This window comes from Australozyma saopauloensis, chromosome 4 (assembly GCF_035610405.1).
Source record: "Australozyma saopauloensis chromosome 4, complete sequence".
Taxonomy (NCBI): Eukaryota; Fungi; Ascomycota; class Pichiomycetes; order Serinales; family Metschnikowiaceae; genus Australozyma; species Australozyma saopauloensis.
In genome coordinates, this window is record NC_086134.1 from 1647614 (window position 1) to 1670326 (window position 22713).

Sequence of the window (22713 nt, forward strand, 5' to 3'; positions counted from 1 at the left end):
TACCTTAGACCCTACTGTAGTGGCCTAGTGCGCCTGTCTTATCTACAGAATTCCCTAATACGTAGATGCACTCAGTAGTCAGGACACTTCGACACAAAATCAAGATATACAATAAAGAAAACCCAAAGCAAGAACGCTATAGAGAATCAAAGTACGAAAAGGCTAGAAGCGTCACGATTTTTCCGAGAACCTCCAAAACTCGTATTCTGTGCCCACCACGGTTCGCAATAACCTCGCAAAAACCCACGCAAGCAAAGCCTAATTGATCCGTGTATAGCGCATAGTCAAGGGACGCGAAAAACCCACGCTGCTGATTGGCCCACATGCGTCAGTAAAAGCGTAAAAAATTCCGTGTCAATGATCGCTACCTCCGCCCACCTTTACCGCATTTGGAATGGTCGCGCACCCACTATTCTTGGCAACGTACCCTGGCCCCCACTATATATACTGGACAATCCACCCCACCTAATTTTCCAACACCAATTGACTCACACAAAACAGACTAGACAATGCCTCAAATCCCAGAAACCGAACTCAACCCCGAGCGTATCGCATGGGCCCGCGAGAACTTGAAGAACTTACCCGAGGGTGACGCCTACGATCAAATGATCTCTGGAGTAGCTTACGACTATACTGATTCGAACTTGTACATGAGAAGACTCACTGTGCACGAAATGACCGATGACTACAGACTCCTCCGGTTCAGAGACTCTAACTTTGATGTCACCATGCACAGAGCCAGACGTAACAAGTTCTTGGAGCGCATTTTGGGTAAGATGGACAAGAGCACATTCATTGAGCCACCATTCTTTGTGGATTACGGATCGAACATTTCGGTGGGCAAGAACTTCTACGCCAACTTCAACACCACCTTTTTGGACTGCTCGCTCATCACTTTTGGTGACAATGTGTTGATTGGTCCTAACTGTTCGTTCATCACCGTCACCCACCCAACCGACCCTACTGAGAGAGCTAAGGGTCTTGAGTTTGCCAAGCCCATCAACATCGGTAGTCGTACCTGGTTTGGCGCCAATGTGACTGTCATGCCGGGCGTGACTATTGGAGATGGTGCCGTTTGTGCGGCTGGTACTGTTATCACCAAGGATGTTCCTGCCAACACGGTGGTAATGGGTGTGCCGGCCAAGGTCGTGGAGCACATGACTCCAGAGCAATTTAAAAAAGAAAACGGTGAATCCAAATAGATGAGTTTTTTGGTGTATGCATTTGAGTTGACACAAGTTTCGCCTGTTGTCGATTCGCACCCTTGATAATAATTATAGTGCACGAGAGTAGTGATTCTTGGCGATAGTTTAGATTGTATAGCAGCCTCACGACTGCTGAACGAAGACAAGTCAATGCTGCCTCTCGATACAGGCGCTTCGCATAATTTCTTGTATTTGTATGTATTTGTTAAGAGTTATTCCTGTGACCTATTCTGGATGTGCACCGTATTTCCTCTAACAGTATTCGCCCTGGAAAACACCCCTTGAAGGATACTATTCTTGTATCAGGTAAAAAAAAAAAATCAAAGTCCGCCAAGTTTCAAAGCGTTTTGATGTCACTATGACTTTTTCGTTGTACATGGAGCAGCTCAAGAGCAGATTTAGGTCACAATAGTGATACCACTTCACTTTACTTCGAGTCAACGATCCTGTTCATCGGAATCCCGAGTGACTTGTTTCAATCACAAAAACTTCCGCACTTGCTGCCGTTCTGTCGAGTCCGATCAGGCAAATCGGTGAGCAGTGTATCCGTAAAGATAGTGACCTCGATGGAACAGCTTACATCGCCTCTAAACAATTGAGGAATGCATTCATTCTACGGCGAAGCGAACATCATCAGGCTGTGCCATGTGCTAGCTACGCGTAACATTCTCAGCATGGAGTTTGTAACGCAATCAATTCAACGATGCGCGGGAGCCTCAGTGAGACAGTACTGATTTTACAGCATGGCATAAGTTTGGATGTGGAATTGGATCACATAGCACAGAGGTTTTTATTCACCATATGTGCCATACATTGCTGCCTCCATCCATAGTTCCTATACGATTCTCCGCACAGAGCATCTTTGACAACATTGAATCTTCTTCCTTTCTATTTAACTGTTCTTTTTAATCTTGCAGATGCCTCTTGATGCTCTGAGGTGGAAAGCCCGAATTCTTGCTAGCCGGGATCCCCGCCCAACTAGTGGGTCCTTCGTCACCACTTATCAAATTATTCGAAATTTCGAAGCTGCTCTCATATCTATGGAACGCGATCCTACAATCGCGTATATGCTTTTCAAAGTCATCCACGAAGCATTCCAGAAATGTCCTAACACGAGAACGAGGGAATCTCATCGAATGGAACCAATGCGCCGTTATAAAGGGTATGGCGAAGATGTCCTGGACACTCTAACCTCCAATCCAGATTTGAGCTTCAAATTGGCATTGCGATTTCTAAGTGTGATGCGGATTCAACCTTCTACTGAAAGAACTATTGGCATCGATTCGCTATACCCAGGCGAAGTCGAAGTGAAAGCGCTCATTCAGCTTATGAAGCAGGATCCTTTGGAGGGCCCTCGATTAATGTCACGAATTCGTCGATGGGTCTATGCAGAAATGTCAGAAGCTTTCGTGTATCTATTTAAAGTGCCGTTTGGATCGTACAAGCCAAGCGACAGCGAGCAATGCTTGAGCAAATCTTTGCCCTGTGATCCATTAAGTCCCAGAGAGGGTTTGCTCACTGATCTCCAGAGACGTTTATTGCGAGAGATAGTGATGCATTTGGTGTATGAAATAGTGAATCAAGAAAGGGTTTGCTCCCTTCATGAGCTAAACCCACTAGTTGACGCTCTACTTCGATCATCTGGCGACTTATTTGTGGCAATCATGTCAAGTCGTGATATTTTGGACCCCGTCGAACCATCTTCTCACGCAGAGAACACTGATCTGAATATACGACAAGAATTGCGAACAGGGCCTCGTTATGAACGAGAGTTGGGTATTCTGATGTGGCATTTGGAACATCAGAGTGCTAATTCGGCATTTGAAGATGCCAAGATTCTCCTCACCGAATTTAGGACCGCGGTGGGCCAAGCGTTCGTGAAGGGGTTCGCCAAAACTCTATGCCATCCTCTCAAAACAATATACCATGATATGCTCGTTTCAGCGAATACGCTCCTTCATGGAATGAGGCATCTGAAGCTTCTGTTCTCGTCGCCTCATTGTTACCAAGGGGCACCCGCGTTCATCAAAGCTCTTTTGACACCAACGGGCTATTTTGTCTTCGATTCAATCATCCATGCATCAGAGTTTCCTGCCATTAGAACTCTTGTAAAAGAGATTCTTGTGTTTGAAAAGGTGAACGCAAAGACACTTTTCTCCGTGGCTGTCGCAATGAAGGAGCATTGGAACCTCGAGATAGATCTGAAGTCCTTAAGCGACTTGCATGGAGTCCTTCATTCGTTCACCTGCATCTCCTTTGTTCTTGCATCGTACCAAGAATCGTTCTCTCCAAGACTGTTGGCGAATACGTTGAAGGAGTTTTTCGGCAGTCAACAGATTCCATCTTCTTGGATTTCTAAGGGTACTGAGAATTGGTATCGAGAAAAAAATGTCCAATGAGACCTTTCATTTCAGGAGGTGCCATCTATGTTCAGACGACGCTAAGCTCCGTTTCTCTTCTTTGCGAGGTTTCTACTGTGAATCTTACCAGCCGCCGGTGCATTTCCGGAAAGTCTGAAAAGCATACTAGAGAGAGAGGGAGTCCTTAGAGGTTTTGGGCATATTGAAGTATCAAACCCCGAAAGCTCAATGGGTGTTATTTTGGTTCTACTGATTTTCGAGGTATTGGTCTGTGCTACGTCATCCTCCATTTACATACGATAGCAGCTTATTATTCAGACGGTTAAGGGATACGCTCAATTTGTTGAACTATATCACGTCATGTGGACGTTATTCGAAGGTGGATATTTGAAGGTGGCCGTGTCTATCGCCTCATAGGTTTGTTCATGAGGGTGCTGATGTTGTGAAAATTCAATTCCAAAGTAACGATCAGTCCAATTATCTATGTAATAAACTAATGCTCCTTTAGAATGTGTAGAACTGTACTCTTGTATGAGCCTTCGTGGTACTGTTCTTAGGACAGACGCACCACCAATAAAGCATACTATTCGCTCGTCGTGCCTGTTGGGTAGAAGCACGTCAAGTTGCGTTCTTTTACTTAAACTTAGAACTGTATAATTACGTATTTTTACCTCTATACAAGAAGACAGAGAAATGTCTTGCCCTCAATACAAGACACACCTATAGTTTGACATCCTGGCTATGAGTCTGATCCACCCTCAGATGCTGGAAGCCCTAGCAGGTGATGTGTATATGATAGTCCACATTCTGACAGGGTTTTTTAATTCAGGATTGAAGCAGCATTTCATCCATCGCCATTAATGTTGCGGCGACTTCTCGTCCAGGTGGAAGGGACGCTCATAAACAGCCCTTAGGCTGAGTTCTAGCATCTAAAAATATCTTGACAGAGAACTATAAATTACATGCAGTGAACTTGGATACTTCGATTGTATAAAGTTGTAGCATTGGCTGAAACTGCGTGACGATAATTCGAATAAACACAAGTTCCATTCTCTTTCCAATCGAATTTGATATCCCATTTGCAATTGAAGTATTTGCGTCTATAGTGTCACATTTAGTATTCGATCTTGAGATGCGAATGCACTTGATGTGCTATAGTATTCTGTGACTTTTTCCCATTCAATGTTATTCTTTTGATCAATCATTGATGGGTTGATCAATCACGCCTAAAGCTCTGTTTACTCGGTAACTACTTCAATTGGATACCTGTACTAGTTCCCCTATATCATCGGCCATAGCCAGCCGTACCTTTATCACGGACAAGCCAGGAGCCACCTGAAGCCTACCCACGGGCTGTCGTGGCAGTTTGAAGCTTTTGTGCTGTCCTATCGTCATTATCCAGAGCTTCTGATTCGATGTGTCTCGTCATTGCGTCAACAGCTATCTCGATCTTTCCAATTGAAATCTCTAGCGGCAAAACTCTATGAGTTACCCAAAACTGATCATATAGAGGGGAATGTGTTCTAATTCCAAACGCCTCTCACTGTGATCCCAAGAACCCGATGAAGTCCGGCTCGCAATCTGAGACAGATTATATCATGGCTATTCACGGGTAGCGATTCTAAAATCATCTGGTAAAAAAAGTTGAGTCAGAACATAACAACCAAGTGTTTGCAACTAAATGTTCAGTATTGCAGAAGAAGCTATTCTCTGTGAGGTAGTCTACTGACCTGTAAGAACCGAGGTGATATCGTGAGATTTTGGCAGAGCAAAGAAGGCGCAATGTTTTGGAATAACTTTTTTTCGTTTGCAAAGAGATAATACATTAGTAGAAGGCATCATGTAAAAAACATGTGCAGTCAAAGCCAAACGAGTACCATTCGAACTGGCATATGTAAGGGCGATCATCCATGTCTAATGATCTATTTACTCAGCTAATACTTGAGTTAGAAACCCTGTATTAGTTGCTCTGCTTAATCGACCATGACCAGCCCTACTTATATCCCAAAATCTGACCTCTTGTCAGCTCTCGGATGAGCCCGAGCTAATCGATAAGCAAAACATCGGACAAGCCCGAGGCCATCTAAGGCTCATCGTCGGGTCAACCGCGGGCTATCTAACTATCAAGCATCGGATCAGCCGACGGCCATCTAAGGCTTATCTTCGGGCCTCTTACGCCTATCGACGGGCCATCGATGGCGGGCCGAAGCTTCGGTGATGTCATATCGTCATAATCCGAGCTTCTCATTCGATATGTCTTATCCTAACGTCAATAGCTATCTCGATAATATAAATCGGTAATCTAGCCGTAGTACTCTATGCGTTTCCTTACAGCATAGATTTGAGGAAACATTTGCGGCTAGTCAATATTCCAAATTCTTGTTCATTTGTTCCGGTAAACTGGATGATAAAACATGATTCTATCTTTCATTATTTGCCTCTTTATTTGTGTCATATGAACCCACGTATAAGTGATCTTTAGCCTTGTGATATGGTACTGGAATTCAATCGTCTTCTCTATCTAAATACAGACACTTTGATTGGTAAAAAATCCATGGATATAAAAAGAAATATTATCGGACTACTTCTATCTTTTTAATTGCATACCTTGTATTGATATCAAGTATGTATTAGCTGACATTCGTGAGTATTTGAACCCAGGAGTTCAAACGAATTCACCCCAGATCAAACTACGTGACGAATCCCAACAGCTGAGCTCAGCAACTAAAGAGGACTATCGGGCCCTTTAGGGTATTGGCCAGTCATCTTCAAATAGAGAAGAACGAACCATTCCTCCCTTTGAGATTCATCTACATGGTCAGGAAGTCTGTCGTTCAAGAAGATCTCCTGGAATGACTCAATCCCCTGGCTCGTGACTCTATCTTGGTCTAACTCATTCTGAGCTGGCTTTTTAGGAACATATATGTCAGATCTCTCAACGTCAGCTAGAGCTGATAAAAGTTTCAGATCATCGAGGCGATTCCAGCCTTTGTTGGATTCCAAATAGAGTCTTCCACCCGAAATCGAGTATGTAAGTAACTGGAACCGTTCTAAGAGTAATTGCAACCCCAGAGTGGATAGTGAATGGAACGAAGTCAAGAGCTTAAAAGGCTCTGATTTGAAAGGCACATCCTTTTTCTTTACTGGTCTCGTCAAATCTATAAGATTTTCCAAACTCTTCTGAGTCATACCTTGATACTGATTCCAAATTTCAACTCCCAATTGTAAATTAGGGATAAGCTGTCTCGCAACCAATTCGCCTCTCGGGATAGCATCAACAAACTCCAATTGTTTAACCAAGTATTCAAAAATCTTGCCATAGCTCTCTCTGAGAAAAGATGTTTGCGCCACAACAATGTCTCTCACCAAATAGACAAGGACTATCGTAAACTCCCGATCATTCGCAGATGGTAGCTCGGCAACATCTTGTAGCTGGACAATAATCGTTCCAAGTATTGAACTCTCGAGATTATCAAGTCTATCAGCATAGCATATCTTTGTCGACTCGATTGACAATTGTAAGAGTGGTGGGCTTTCATTCAGGCCAAAACATTCCAATCTAGAAAGCTTAGGCGTAAGACTCATAATCGGGAATCGTTCGCATGGCCAAATTCCTTCATTGATGTTTTCAGGAAATACCGAAATCATACGTGAGTACCCATCTGTCCAGTTTTCGTAAAAAGACGGCTGATACAATGACAGAATGAGCTCAATACCATCATCACTTGTCATCATGGAGATCAATTCAATTGCGTCGACGTAATTACATTCTTCAACGTCATAAGCACATATCTTTGAAGCCAATGAGTTAATTAAATCTATTGCCTCATCATTGCCAGAAATAATTGCTTTCATGATGCCAATTACTTCCGGAGGTGGCGGCAAAAAAAAAAAGATGGAAGAAAAGTACCGCAGCTAAAGGTGTTTTTGCAAACACTTTAACAATCGCTTGCATCCGATTCTTAGGATTTGGGGGTGCTCGATGTTCTGGCTTAATGACACCCCACGCGTTCAAAGATTCAAGAATTGTCAGAAAAAGTTGTGGAAGAAAAGTTTTCTTGTACCTAATAGCGCTAATGAATCCTTCCAAAAACTTTCGTCCAACTATTGTCATCAATGGTTGAAGAAAATCCTTTTTCTGATCATTCGTTGAATTGCTTCCTACTTCTCCAGTGAAGTGTTCGATCAAAGCAATAGCCGGTTTTTGATGTTTTGCAGGCAAATTGTATTCTTTGCCCTCTTCTTTGGCATGCTTAAGATGTTCAAGGAATTTTGAGGATTTGCGATCATACGGCCTATTTGATAAGAATTTAATAAACTCCATTCCTAGTGGCTCGAGTAGAACTCGCATGAGTCGACCATAGTCATCAGCACACTTATTCTTTCCCTCATCAGTAGCAAACCACTTCATCATAGACAGAACCATTAACTTCTAGTGTCGTTGCAATTTATGATTCTCGTCAACTATTGTTAATTCAGGCTGACCAGGATTGGGGACCTGGGCGTTTGGTTGAGCGGGCTGTACCGCATCGTCGTCAGGGCCATTATCTGCCATTCAATGAGCTTTGGGGAGTAGAGAATGAAGGAGATGAAACTAGAGGAGGAGGGGGAGGGGCAGTAGTAGTAGGAGTGGTACTGAGCCGAGATCTCTTCACGTCTAATAGAAGCTAGACAACAAAGAGAGTATGGAATTTCCCAGAAAGAAAGTGGTGGATATTTTGAAATCAATGTGGAAAAAGCACTTCCTTTTATATTCGAACCAGAAAGCAGACTTGTTCCAAATAAATATCGTTCAAGGCACAATGTTCAGCGCCAAATTGTCCTTTCCGGCATTTGACAGGGAATTCACGACCAATTGACTGAGTAGTCGAGCAGATAATTGCTAAGTAGCAGTATATTGATTTCACCGCCTATCATGGCTCAGTATTTGCGCGATTTAATCTTCGATTAAGGAGTTCAACTCCCGACTTTCGTATCTGACACATCTATCTGCAGTACCAGAAGTTCATGGAATCCTGTCAGACCCTTCAATTGGGTTATGAGGTTAACGGTCGTCTATTCAAAAATTCCGAGAACTTGACAAAAACAATGATGAAAAAATGCAAATTGTTGATGAGAGGGAAAATAAAAGCAGAATTGAGAAACCCCTGATGGGTATTTGTCAATAGGTATGGCGGGAGGGGTGGGATTTCTTCGCAGGACTAGAATCACATTCTGCAGGCTAGATTTAGGTGTGCCGGACATGGCATTTCCCTCCGTTTCTTTATATAGATGAATCAGAGTCAGTCTGGCATATTCAGATAGAACCAACTGGAGCTCGTATCACCCCCCAAAGTGTCGTGTATCTCGCGTCGATGCACTCTGTCCCAATTTTTGGTCTGAGAGCCTCTGCCTTACCATCCACTTAGACAATGTCAGTTTAATATAGCGTTGTGCATTCTCATACGCCTGTCCTGCAGGTACGTGTTTCAGGTTGAGGTTGAGAAGTATGGGGAAATACCTCTGGATCAAAACTAGCGAAGTTTTCTTCCATTTTGTTCAGTATTTCTATGCGAAGGACGAGGGTCTTTTATTCTCTGCTTTTGTAGTCACTTCTTTACTCAAAGAACGCCATGTTGCGTGGTCAGCCTCGAGAGAGACATAGATATTGCAAGATACATGAGAATGTCAATATTCTTAGATACGATGAATGATCAGACAGTGAATAATATCATTGTCTTGTGTGGAAGCACTAGTGAAGAAGCTTTCTACCATCTGCCTCCAATGCAACAACCTATTTGCCTCTCGACTAAACGCATTGCTCCCCATCGATCAATAAGAATGCTGCCATAAGAACTTCCGCAAAAACCAACTATTTCTCACCCTCCAAAATGACATTATTGGGCCAAATTAATTAGTCACCTCGTATATGCTAATCAAACAAATTATATTATCCGCTGTACATGTGCGACCCACATAGAAGCATAGTGACCCCAAGAAAGTTCTATTGAGCCATATGGAATCAAGCGAAGAGCCAGGATTCGCAAATTTCAAATAGCAAACACACCGAGTCCCAATTAAATGTGAAAGTCTCAATTTCCCGGGCTTTTGGGACCGTACTCATCGTGTTAGACAAGAGATTTTTCAAGATGATTTCATGTGCGCACGGCTATATCCTGTAGATTACGTGGCTGCAACATGGGGAAATGTAAAACATTGTAACACAAACTAATACCTAAAATTGGTAAAGAATGGGACCTTCGAGGAAATTGTCTCATCAGAATTTGACTGACGAGGGCTAAATTTAGCTGTATCGAATATATGAAGAGCATTGAAGTGCTGACAAAAAGTAATTCACCAGAAAGCATTCGCATTCACAACAACTCAATCTCTCCAAACCCAAACCAACAATTCTCAGAATCAAATACTGAAGACCTCTTTCATCCTAACCTCTCTTGCCACTGCCCTGAGCGCCTCTGCTCAATTGCTTACCTTCAGTGTTGTCGATGAGAGAAATAATAACATTAAAACACTCAACAGTCCTCACTCGGGCGCTGAAGTGAACTACTTCTTTGTTGGTGCCAACCAACAAGTTCTGCAATACAACCTTGACAATGATGAGGTTGCCACCCTTAACGTCAACTACGGTTACCCATTTTATGTCGGTGCTTTCGAGAATTACTTCGCTACTGGACCAGTGGTAACTCCAGCAAGTCTTGAAATTGTTGACAACAAAATCACAAACCAGAACTTTTGGGCATGCTATGACACTTGTGACCCATACAACTACTCTGCTGAGAATAGAGCCATTGTGGTGAACAAGAAGGGTAACTCGACTGCGCCAGGAAAGCAATGAATTCCAATTTCCATCACTGCTCAAGATGTTGTTTACTAAGACACCGAGCAAACACTTGGTCTTTGATTATTTATGGTCCCCAATTTTATGCCCTCATGATTATTATTTCAGTAAATTGTAGATATTCGGTCAGCCGGAGTTTAGAGACCAACTATTCTTTGAGCACAGTAGTCCCGTTTTCGCGAGAATTTTGTTTGATCAATTTTTCGAAGTATATTGACAGGGCTGAAAAGGAAGGAATTATCCTTTCGTGTTTATGGAGTCCAGCTAAATTGTGAGAAGGATAGCAAGAGTTGTATATGTGAACTTTGATTGCAGGAACTGCAAGAACTTTTGCTTCTCTGTTCATTCTGTCGTGTTGCAAGTTTTTTTTGACATTTAGCCTTGGGTAGCAACTTAAGGGACCTAGAAAACATTAACACTACAGAATAAATTCCGTTGAAATGCTTGATGAGCATTCAATGAAGCTTCTTATCTTCACTGATTTGTGTCAACTGTTCGCTTTTTCTTAAGGTCCCCCGAAATTAAGAAATCAATCAAAGAAGTACCATCCCTGATTGTCACCCATTGACAAGATAAATTAGAAAAAAAGAGAAAAGTGTCAGATCTGGGAGAGAAATATTTTCGTTCAATTCCAAATAAACTTCTCTAAATTTTCTCATTCCACATCTTTCCACACTCTCACTTACATCAGATACATTCATCTACATTTATTTCTTCAAAACAACATTTCAAGATGAGCAAAAATAGACCCGAGCTAGATCAATTTATTATCGCGGACGAAGAAGACACCTACAAAACAACGTCGACGTCACAGCAGCCACAACAAGCCCCAAATCCACAATCTTCTGCCAATTCCAGCACACCCTTTTCATGGGCACCCAAAGTGGATCTTTCATCGGCATTTCTGCCCTTTGCAGCCGCGCCCGATGCTGCTCCAAAAGTAGAAGAACGACAATTTCAAGGCGGCGATACTCTCGATGAACCAGTGTGGCATACGTTGCGTAGAGACCTAGTGCAAATTGGCCAGAGATTGGCTATGGTGGTGTGGCCAGCTCAGCTCCAGAAAATGGCGCGTGCTCAACAAGGCCGACTCGTTGATTTTGCGGCTCGCAATGGTGTGCGCTTGTCAGATTCTGTCTCTCAATCCTTGGGTGGTGGTACCGATACTACCGAGAATACCGAGAGCTTAGAGCTGGGCACAACAGGTGACAAACTATCTTTAGACTGGGACTTGTGGGGACCTTTGATGTTCTCTCTAGGCTATGCCGTGACCATGGGGTTGACGGCTCCGTCGCTGCAAAAGAACGTGGTGTTCTCCAACTCATTCTCATTCATCTGGTTTTTCTATCTCGTGGTTGGCATCAACATTCAATTGTTGGGCGGCCTGATCCTGTTTTTGTCGGCAATCAGCGCTACCGGTTATCTGATGTTTCCCATTGTGTTGGGTGCTGTGTTGAGCACTGTCTTATTCAGTAGAGGGCTTATCAGATTGATCATAATGTCTATCACAACGTTGTGGAGTGTGTACGCAGTGCTGATGAGTCTTAAATGCTCTGGAGTGTTGCCAGGACGGGTTCTTTTGACAATATATCCAATTGCCCTTTTGTACATGGTGTTGGCCTGGATCGCCGTAATTACCTAAAGAATTTGCCGTTGAGAGGCAACTCTCAGAAACACAATTATTAATCTCGATTATCAAAACCGTGTAAAACAACCTTTATTTCTACCAATGATAAGTTTTGTCTATAAAAGAAAAGAATTAGAATCGCAACCAGGAAACTCCTTAACGATTATATGATGCTGATGAGGAACAAGAGCAAAGTCCAAGGACTTAAAATTGAATTGAAGCTGGCGCTTCCTGCAGCTCTGGTGCTTGTGCTTGATTTTTGAGATGAAGATGAAGATGAAGAAACAACGGCACTGGATGTTTTAGATGATGAGCCTCCACCGGAGATACTGGAGCTGTTGGCATTCTCATTTGCAATGTAAGAGTACAGAGATACGCGTGGAGAAAAGCCAATGCTTTGATGATCGACATCAAACACGGTGTAGTAATTTTTGAGAAAGCTTGCGCCGAGCACCCAGTTTGGCGTGCTGCCCAAGCCTTGCATTTTAGATGAGCACATACCTTGTAAGCCTGCTGTCGTGTATTCGTCGGCTCTAATCAGGTCGACAGATAGGTCAAGAATAAGGCCATCGAGATTAAACTTAATTGAGCCGGTAGCATTACATGGGAATGCATAATTTCCTTGGTTATCCGCGACAAACAGATTACCAAAGAGCATTTGATGCATCGCAGTGGCATCTGCGAGGGGCAATGCTAAGCCAGTAGTTCCAGTATCGAAGACGGCAGCTACGGCACCATTGAAAGTCGAATTTGTCCCTGTAGAAGAGACCGCAGATACCAGTGTAACTTTGACCATCCAGTAGCCAGAGATATTGGGCACAACTGGTCTAGATTGAATGGGCAGCTGAGCCAAAGACGTAGCGTATTTGTCAGCCATTTGGCCAAGAGCCAAGAGGCCGCCAAATGAAGAGTTCACATTATCTGGAGAACCCAAAATGATCGCAAATTTGGCCGAGTCAACGGCCTTTTCAAGACGCAATTGACTCAAGAGATTCGTACCTCTTTCAAGAGATGCGTTTGCAGAGAGCCCCAATATTCCACTGATATTGTAATTCGAGAAAAATGAGGGTACAGAGCCTGCAAGGCCACATGTAAAGTTGTTTACAACCAAGCTATGGTTGATGGTGTAGGTGATATTACTTTTGGGGGCATCAACTAACAGTCCCGAGATCTTCCCAGACGAATAGTCGAGCGAGAACTCAGTCGGCGTGACAGTTGAGTAAAAGAATTTGGGGGCTCTGCTACATCCATCAGACAGACATGAGCTGTTTGCAATCCAGGCAATGGCGCTGCCCGTGTCAAGAAGCAAAGGAAAAGTTTGGTTGTTTGTAGCCGCAACCTGGTTCACAGACACATCTACCCAGTAGATTGACTTGTACTTGTCTGTTTTGAGAGGAATGATCAAGGAGTCCAGATTGACAGTAGCGTTCGAAGACCCAGCTTTGGTATGAAGAAGACCTTTTCCAGGGTAGGTTTCCAATGTCCTCCCAGAGATTTTCTTGGAGTTAACTAGAGCCTTGTCCATGTCCAAGACGCGGAAGTCAGTTACTGGATTCAAGGCAACCACAACGCATATCAAAAGGAGCCATAATTTCATTGGAGGAAAGAGGCTAGGGAGAAAAGTTGAAGAACAAGCTTCTGGGTACGAAATGAAGTACTTTGGACAACTGAATTAACGCGCAAGCAATGGATAAATGGCGATGTTTTGTCAATGAAAAAAAGGCCCAGGCAAAGAGCAAGATGATGTGATACAATACAGAGGATAGTGTTTAAAAGCGAATGGATGCAGGCCGGAACCGCGAGGGAGTCTTGATAATTGTAATACGTGTTCTTCAATCAAGAAGAAGATATAGTGTTTAAATGGTCCAGGGTAAGGTACGTATACATTGCCAAAGCCGGGGCCTGCATGGTGGGGTGTCGATGGTGTTGTTTCGGCGTAGAAGCAACGGTACGTAGCAGCGCCAAAGCCTGCAGGTAGACCTGTTTGTGCGTGGAGCAGCATGTTTGTGCCGGAAACCGAGCGTGTAACTTGGGAGTTCTGGCTCGCGGGATGTGTGGCGGCTAAAGAGACATCGTACTCAAACAAACATACCGAGTGGAATGTAAACTTAGGGGAGAATGTGATACATTCTGATTTTTGCAAACATTCTGATTATTGCAAAACTCGGGCAAGCAAATAGGGGGTTTTGGTTGTTTTTCTGGGAGGAATGTTGAATGTTGGGGACAATTGAGTTGCGGGCAAATTCATCACAATTGTATAAACAAAAACGTATGTGGTGTGTATGGTCTATGTATGGTGAATGCGTTGTATATATGGTGTATGTACAGAGTATGGCTGTGTAAATGTATGGTGTTCATATAGCTGGTACCATTGGGTGGATGGCCGCCTGATGATACTAAAATTAGGGAGTTATTTTAAGATGCTCTGATCAAAGCATCGAATATTGCGCTGACCATGGAACCGCAATGAAAGTTTTTCAGCCCATCAAAGTGAATTCGTGAATTCGTGAATTCGATACGGAGCTAAAACCTAGTTGAATTGTAGGCCTTGGAGTGTGAGAAGTGTAGCTTGTGTATGGTAGAAGTGAGAAAATGGTATCAGTAAGAAAGGGGAATTGTTGAGAAAAAGGTGTATATTTTAAACAACGAGATTTTGAAAATAAATCTCTCAAGTCATTGATCTCATTCGACCGGGCCTGTGCTTGGTCATTCTCAATCGTTCTCCGTTATGGGACCTGTCATGATTTCCGTAATATATGGATATTCTATGAGAAGTTTTAATGAGATTGCCTTTGAAATTTGACACGTTTTTGAATATTAAGATCTAAACTTAATGTTCTTCAGCCTTGAAAAACTCTGTTGGTAGAAGGAACACATAGTGGTCACGAACACAATTTCAATCTTCACGATTTGTCGATTCAGAATCTGCATATTCCAATTCGAAGCTCGCAGCTGGATCTGATTCTTCTGAATCTGTAGTTTGCGCAATCCTTCTGAAGTGGTCTAACTCTGATTCAAAAGAACGCTCCCAATCAGTACATCTAGTCTTCATTTCATTGAGGAGCTGGTATGACTTTCTGATGGCATCTTTCAAAATGCGCCGCTGATGGCCTAAGCGACGAAGTTCACCCTTGTCTACTCCTTTGATAATCAGCATCTGATCGTCGGCATAGCTTTTCAAATTTATCATGTCAGATTCATATTTTTGACGTAGCGCCAATAGCCTGCCTTGAAATATCTCGGAAGACTCCATTGCTTGACTGCTACGAAGCTGTAATGCTCTCTTCGTCTTTAGTATTGCCAACTTTTTGTTCTTGAGTTCTTGCAAGTCAGTCTCTTGAGTAGAAATTCTGGTCTTTAGCGATGCCAATTTCGCCAACAAGTCGCTTTTGTTTGCCCGCAACAAAGATAGTTCTGCTTCCAAACTCTTGTATCGAATTGCACTACCAAACTCGGCGGCGCCACATTTTTCATTCATGTATGATATGTTACACTCAGCTAATTCGCAGGAAGTGTTTTCTGAGCTGGTGTCATTATGACAAGAGGGTACTACTTGAGTCGCTCTTGTTGGAGATTTGGGTGTTTCTGGTATCTTGAGCGAGCCAATAGAAGTATGGCCTCTGTTGAAGCTGCCATCGAGTATTGAGACCAGTGAAAGTTTTGCGGTGAGCTCTTGAACATCAGGATCATGATCTTTTGTCAGGCTCTCGATCATTGAAATACTTGGGCTACTTACAACAGTCAGACAAGCTCTAAGCAAAACTTTGGGCAGGCTGTCACCAATGCTGCGAGTTCCATTGCAATTGTGCGAAAAGGGCCTTGGGTATATTGAGTTTTGTTTTGAATACATGGTAGCATGATTTGCCCAGTCTTTTCTCAATGGCGCTTTTGGGAGCTCATTCAGAGTCAAAGAACCATGGTACAGAGGTTGTGGTGTGGAATGTCCCAGGGAAATTGTTGGATTAATCTCATTCGATTGAACGCTCAAATTGCAATTGAGCTTCTTCGATCTCCTCAACATGTCAGGTTTTTGTGGACGTAGTGCTGTGCTGATTGTGATGAGAGTTTTGCAGCCACTGGTCAATGTATGAAGCAGAGGAGAAAAACCTTCGCGTATAAAAATTCTGATTTAAAATTCTACGTTGATTAAAACGGGATCCTTAATAAAAAATTGATTGAGCGAATTCAGTCTACTCGACCGAATTAGGACCAACTGCAACAAGTGAATATTAGCCAAGCTTTAACGCTTCACAAAGTCTCTTAAAAATCTTCAATGATATCATTCTCTTTCCTAGATAGTTCAAAGCCGAAATTTCATCATTGAGTTACTAATCCCATTACACCTCTATAGATTTGCATTTCTAGAATGGAAGTTAAAAACCAACGTAGACAGCTCTGTATATCTCTTTTGTCAAGCCATAAGACATCACATGTACCACTGATTCCGCCAAGTATAAACTTGTAAGTGTTAGCACTAGCACCGAAGACTCACCTGTCTGTGCCATTTTTTGACCACGTCAAGTTGCACAAACTCACCAAACTACGCCTTCACTAAATCCAACATTCGAAATTCGTTTTTAAACAAACACATCTAATGCCACACACATTATACCTATCCTATCTTTCTGTACCTGACTCTACGCACACCTGAAACACCCCTCTACTCGCACCACCACAGAAGCAACAATACAGGCCAGTGCATGGAATCTTGCTTGGAAGCGTGCTGCCTGCACTCCCGCCGAGGGTTGCCCGACGTAATACCGGGGAAACTATATAACCCTATTCTTCCCCCTTCACCCCCACCCACTTTTGTTACCACATTCCCACGCAAACTATTCTCAATTCATCATGTCCGAGGCTCCAGAACCCAAGGACACCAAGGGCCAAAGCAAATTGAAGCAATTGGCCACCTCCAGCACCTGGACTTCGCCTTTCAGATCAGGCAAGAAGAAGAACATTGTGCAAGAGTTCAAGACCACCAACGACGTCTCGCAGATCCAAGTTCCCAAGAAGTTCACCTCCCACCCCACTTTGGAGGCCGAGAACAAGAAGGCTGCTGCTGCGAAGACCCATACCGAGTCGATTGCTTCTGCTGATAAGACTAAGGAAACTGACGTTGAAGCAGTTCAGACTGGTGTTGCCGCCGAGACCACAGAAACTGTTGAAGCTGCCGAGACTGACGTCCCAGAGGCTGTAGTGAAGGACATTGAGGTCGCAGAGGAGAACGCTGAGGTACCAGTGGAGGCTGAGGTCAAGGACAAAGTTGACGCTGAGGTTGAGGCCATCAACGAAGGCAACCACGCTGCCCTGGTGCCTGCTCCAACCGTCAAGGCTGCTGATCCAAATGTGGAGCTTCATGGTGCTCCAGATGATGACATCGTAGAGCAGGTCGAGAAGGCTCCAATTGAACTCGAGGTTGAAAACAAGTACGAGCCGGTCCAGATGCCCAACCAAGCTGTCTTGGACTCTTTGCAAGACAAGCCTAACCTCTTGAACAGATACCAGGAGCTCAACACCACTGCAATCGGCTCTGTGTCTAAGAGCTTGGATGACCCTAACAAGGTCATTGACTTGGGTAGTGGACTCAAGTTGACTCAACAGCAATTGCTCGATATTGCTGCTAAGAGAGTTGCTCCTTTGATTTCCAACATCAACGAGGAGGTTGCAAAGTCTCGTGAAGAAGATCGTATCGTCAACCAGAACGAATTGGACTCCAAAGTTGCCAAACACCAATCTAAATTGAAGGGTCTTTTCGATAAGCACGTCGCCAAGTGCGAGAAGCAAAAGGAGAAGATCACCAAGGATCATGAATTGCAACTCGGTCAAGTTGCCAACAGAAACACCGCCGCTGTAAACGAACATGAAGCCTACAAGACTCAAAATGCCACAGATATCGAGACAGCTAACACCGAGTACGCCGAGCGTGAAAAGAAGGCCGTCGAGAAGCATGAATCTGACAAGGAGACCTTGCTCAAGAACCACGACGAGTTAGAGGCTACCAAGAAACAAGAGTTGCAAAGCGCTAAGGATGATCAAGTCACCACTGCTCAAGAAATTGAGGAGTTGAAGGAGAAGAACATCAACGTTGGTGCCCACAATGAAGAATTGGACAAAGAGCTTGAGGAATTGACCAAGCAGTTGGAGGACCGTGAAAACGAGCTCAAGGGCTTGCAAGACAAACTTTACGCTGAGAGAATTGCTGTGGACAAACATGAAGCCACAAAGAAGGACATCAATGAGAAATTGGATGCTGCTAATGCTGAAGTCGAGACCAAGAAGTCGCACAAGGGCAAGTTGGCTCTTGAAGTCGGCGCTTTGGCCGCAGCTGTCACTGCTTACACATCCCACTTGGCCAATTTGAGATCCGAGAAGGAAGCAGTTCCTTCCAAGATTAGTGCTGCCAAAGAGAAGCACAGTTCTTGGGTTGAAGAGAAGAAAGAAATGGCTGTCAAGGCTGCTCGTGAGCATGAGCAACAACGTTTGGAAGCAAAAGAGCTTGCTGCCACCGAGGAGTACAAGACTAAGCTTGAAGAGGAGAAGCGTCAATTGGAAGAAGAAAGACAGAAGCATCTTGAGGAGAAAGAGCAGTTCGAGGTAGAAGAGAAGCAACGTCTTGCAGAAGAAAAACAGCGACGCGCCGAGGAAGAAGAGCAGGCAGCGGCTAATAAGAGAAAGTTAGAGGAAGAAGAAGCCGCAAAGAAAGAACTCGCTGCTGAGAAGGAAAGATTGGATAGAGAAGCCAGTGAAGCCGAGAAAAATCGCAAACTCGTTGAAGACGAGACGAGACATGCGAAAGAGGCTGCTTCTGCTGCTGCAATTGCCGGGACCACTGCCTCTGTTGGAAAGGTTAGCAACCCAATCGCTCTCTCAGGCCCTGAGAATGTCAGTAAGTCTGTGAAATCCCCAGTGGAAGAGCATTCCAAGTCGGTGGCTCCAATTGAGACAAAGGAGCCACAACATGAGTTGAACCCTAAGTCTGGTGCCTTTGCTGTTGGTGCTGCTGCTGGTGGGATTGTTGGTGGTGGCGCTGCTGCCTCTGCTGCTTTGGCAACTCCTGAGAAGGTTCTGTCTGGAAAGGGTAGCTTGAAGAAGAAATTCAAGAGTCTTATTGGCAGAAATAAGGAAGAGACGCAGCCAAAGTCCGTTCCCGTCAAATCTGAAGATCCGGAAGACTCCGATGTATTCTCCATCTATGAAGAAGTCGACGATGATGAGTATGAGCGTAACATCAAAGACCCTAACTACATTGCCGTTGATCCATCCAAAGCTGATGAGCTCCTCAAGCGTAACCGTGACAAGTTGAATATCTAAGTCTCAAACAATCCTGCCGGAATCACACGAACCCTTTCATAAGTGGATGAGTGTTTATTTTTGTATGTTTTTATTTCAATGATTCAGGCTCAAAACCAAGCTACAAAATCAATCCGCTAAGTGCAATTCTATATTTAGGTGTCAATGAGTTAGTGGTTTAAAACAGATAACTGAATTGAATCACTGAAGAAATTTGAATGCTCTATACAGATGACAAGTTATGACGCTCGTAAAAGGTTTCCCACGTTTCAATGGCCTCTTTCTGCGACTCAATCGAACTCTCTATGTATATCTCAACACTGTTTCTGAAGTCATCGATCTTTTCAATCTCAAAAGTGTCTAGCTCGCTTCGAATTGTCTCACTAATGCTCTTGAAATTCTCACTAAAGTAGGCTACTTTTTGCTGGAGCTTATCGACCTCAAATTTGAGCATGTTGATTTTGTCGACAGAGCTCTTGTACTTTGAGGTGAGCTTCTCAAGAGACTCTTCTTTTTTGCTCAAATCACTTTGAAAAGTATGTAGCTGGTGATAGATTCTCGTTCTGGTCTCAAAAACGTACTTAATGGATCCAATGATTCGTAGGTATTCCTCAATAGTAAATCCTAATGTGAGCTGCTCTTGCAAGTTCACCCGCTCTAGATTATCCTTGAGTTTCTCGTTCACGTTTGCAAATGCAGAAAGGAGATCCTTGGTCTTTTTCAGAATTTCTACGTCAGCAAGCTCTTCGAACGAACTGGAGAGTTGCTCGACAACTGAAATAGTTTCGACACGCTGAGTCACAATCATTTCGAGTGACTTACTAAAAGTTTTGAGATTAAATTCGAGGTCTTGGATATAGACCTTTTTGTTTGCAAAGAATTCGTCAGGTTCTTCAATTTTTGGAGCCATTGAGAATAGCGAGCTAATGAAACCCTGGGGCCCTCCACTCGAGGAGATAACGGAAGGCGAAGAGCTATCATTGTCATCATCTGCTAAACTTGCGTGTGATGCGGCAGACCCGCTGGCGCTCTCTCGCTCCTTAGATTCATTAGCAAAATCATTGCTTGTCAAGAACATGATAAAGTCGGGATCATCTGCGAGACAAGAGACCTTGGATATTTTCGAAAGCATTTTTTCAAGGGACATTCGTCTGTTTTCAACGAAATTTTCGTTGAAGCGTCCAATGTATGTCTGTTTTGCGGGAGGTGGTGGGATTATCCTTCCAGGGTGATTACTCTGGAGCTGATGGTAAATCCAGCGGAAGTCCTTGTATCTCCGGGATACGATAGACTCTGATCCTTGGAAGACGGTGGAGTCTGGGTTGTCATTTACGGTTCGAATTTGGTATACAATATGCGCAGTTGTGATATCACCTACCTTGACAGGATCACCGACAGAGATCTTGAGGTAAGATGCGCTTGAAGTGGGTTGTTTTCCTTTTCTACCGTTTTCCAGGATAATTTCCTCGGTAGAGATCTCTGATGAAGGTAGCAAGGGACCGGATCCAATATGATCTTGTGCCTGACTCTCGGAAGCGGATGGAACATCATAAAGCGGAGCATTCATATCCTTGACAATTTCTTTCTGTTTGTCACTAGCGCCAGAAACCAGACGAGAGTCTTTGGATGGATCAGGGCCCGCGGACAATAACGGATCATTGGCAGGAGCCACATCCCCTTTCAAATGCGTGACCACGGTCAGAGGAGGATATTTGCGGAACCGCTTGGTTCGCAACTTACCATTCTTCAATGCTGGTGCGCGTGTTGGCGATTGAGGAGCCGCATTTGAAGATGAATCTATTTTGATAGGAGACCCCTTGTCTGCAAAAAGGGCCGCTGAGGAGTCAATTTCGAGAACCAGACGACTTGCGGCTTCAAGTTCTAGCTTATCCGCACCAGCAGTAAGTTGATCCACCATTGCAGCGTTCTTTTGTCGGCGTTCTTCTTGCTCAAACTCAGAAGGCGCCGAAGCAGAAAACTCCGGAAGAAATGACCGATGCAGCGACGAATAGAGTCCCTGCTGAGATGAGCGGTCCAATTCCAATGCAGTGTCAGTTTCTCCTTCATCGTAGGGAGTCTCTTCGTCATTGTGATCATCACGATCGTTGTCTAGATCGTATTCCTCGACTTTGACTTCGGGATCTCTATGCGGATCGTCAATGGCCAAACTGTGGAAATGATTTGAAACTGAAAGGTCATTCTTTGATGGCAGAAGGACGTCGTCCCAATGCGACGCTGTCAAGTCTTCGTCCATGGCAATTGCAGAAGATGAGTTGGGAGGGAGTATTCAAGTGTGGAGATTTAAAGATACAGGTTATAGATAGCTGGGTGTAGGTGGAAAAAAGGGTTTCGATGTAGATGAAATACAGAAAGGCGCAAGAAGATTAATTCTTTTTTTTTAAAGTCAATTTTTGTTGAATTGCAAAATGCCTTGGATTCTGTTCATGCCGATTTGATGGGAGCATTGCTTCATTTGGTTGGGTAGGGAGTCTGGAAGAGAAAGTGCTTTGAGAGTGGTAAGAGTTAAGTTTTGTTAAATAATGTTCCTAATTGAGATGTCAAACCTGGAATTGAATAAATGGCTCATTCATTGTTCATTTTGTGTTTCAACTCGAGAACTATGGAATATATTGACTAGCTATGCCATCGACAAGTACGTGCGAAACCGGGAAAGTCACTCCATCAAAAGTTTTAAATCAATCTAATTATTGTATGCTCATCTTTTATTCTGTGCTGTAAATGTATAAATTATTGAACCTTCTGGACTAGACATGGCACACAATGAGTTGTATCAAATAATTTTTGAATTGCACTATGAGGACAATCTGTAGTATCCGCAACAAACATTGTTTTAATTGAAAGTTAATGCGCTTGCCTATTTTTCTGGTTTGCTCTAAAAAGATGCACGATTCAGAACTAAGAAATGAGGACCTTATTCCAACCATGCGCGGAGGTACTACTGTATCTTCTCCGGAGATGGAAGAAACATCTTAAGGAAATTTTTCTGCAAAGCAATCGCTGAGGCAATCTATGAATGAATTTATAGACCTGTTAGTTTGAGTACCACGGGCGAAGTCATAGAGGATTGTGCAAGGAGAGAACATGCGAACATTCATGAATCTCTCATTCTGGGAAAGTTCGAAATAATCAAGAAGCCAAGTGTTTTTTTTCAGCTTGTCCCCCTTAAATCTATGTCACTGTGCTGATGTAATACTAGTCGCCGTAGGCACACAACCTACAGAATTCATTCGGCCTTGTACCATCCAAGCTATTCACTTATTTTATATTGAGTTTCATTGACCGATGCCTCGAAATTACCGAGAATAAAGTTCGTGTATGAGCTACTGGTAAGTCAAGTCGAATGCCCCCACGAGCAATAGGGATGTAGAATTA

General features: G+C 43.5%; 6 protein-coding genes across 6 annotated transcripts; 4 read left to right on the plus strand and 2 right to left on the minus strand.

Moving 5' to 3' along the window:
• Positions 1-509: 509 nt before the first annotated feature.
• On the plus strand, positions 510-1202 carry PUMCH_003756 (uncharacterized protein; the record flags this gene model as incomplete). The annotated part of the gene is made up of 1 exon (XM_063022714.1): positions 510-1202. One exon carries the CDS (start codon positions 510-512, stop codon positions 1200-1202), a length of 693 nt encoding a protein of 230 aa, XP_062878784.1.
• A 920-nt stretch (positions 1203-2122) lies between these two features.
• PUMCH_003757 (uncharacterized protein) lies at positions 2123-3604 on the plus strand (the record flags this gene model as incomplete). Its single annotated transcript, XM_063022715.1, has 1 exon — positions 2123-3604. One exon carries the CDS (start codon positions 2123-2125, stop codon positions 3602-3604), a length of 1482 nt encoding a protein of 493 aa, XP_062878785.1.
• Positions 3605-11136: 7532 nt separating this feature from the next.
• PUMCH_003758 (uncharacterized protein) lies at positions 11137-12045 on the plus strand (the record flags this gene model as incomplete). The annotated part of the gene is made up of 1 exon (XM_063022716.1): positions 11137-12045. One exon carries the CDS (start codon positions 11137-11139, stop codon positions 12043-12045), a length of 909 nt encoding a protein of 302 aa, XP_062878786.1.
• Positions 12046-12193: 148 nt separating this feature from the next.
• PUMCH_003759 (uncharacterized protein) lies at positions 12194-13627 on the minus strand (the record flags this gene model as incomplete). The annotated part of the gene is made up of 1 exon (XM_063022717.1): positions 12194-13627. The coding sequence occupies one exon, from the start codon at positions 13625-13627 to the stop codon at positions 12194-12196; it is 1434 nt and encodes a 477-aa protein (XP_062878787.1).
• A 3251-nt stretch (positions 13628-16878) lies between these two features.
• Positions 16879-19341, plus strand: PUMCH_003760 (uncharacterized protein; the record flags this gene model as incomplete). Its single annotated transcript, XM_063022718.1, has 1 exon — positions 16879-19341. The coding sequence occupies one exon, from the start codon at positions 16879-16881 to the stop codon at positions 19339-19341; it is 2463 nt and encodes an 820-aa protein (XP_062878788.1).
• Positions 19342-19543: 202 nt separating this feature from the next.
• On the minus strand, positions 19544-21574 carry PUMCH_003761 (uncharacterized protein; the record flags this gene model as incomplete). Its single annotated transcript, XM_063022719.1, has 1 exon — positions 19544-21574. The coding sequence occupies one exon, from the start codon at positions 21572-21574 to the stop codon at positions 19544-19546; it is 2031 nt and encodes a 676-aa protein (XP_062878789.1).
• Positions 21575-22713: the final 1139 nt, after the last annotated feature.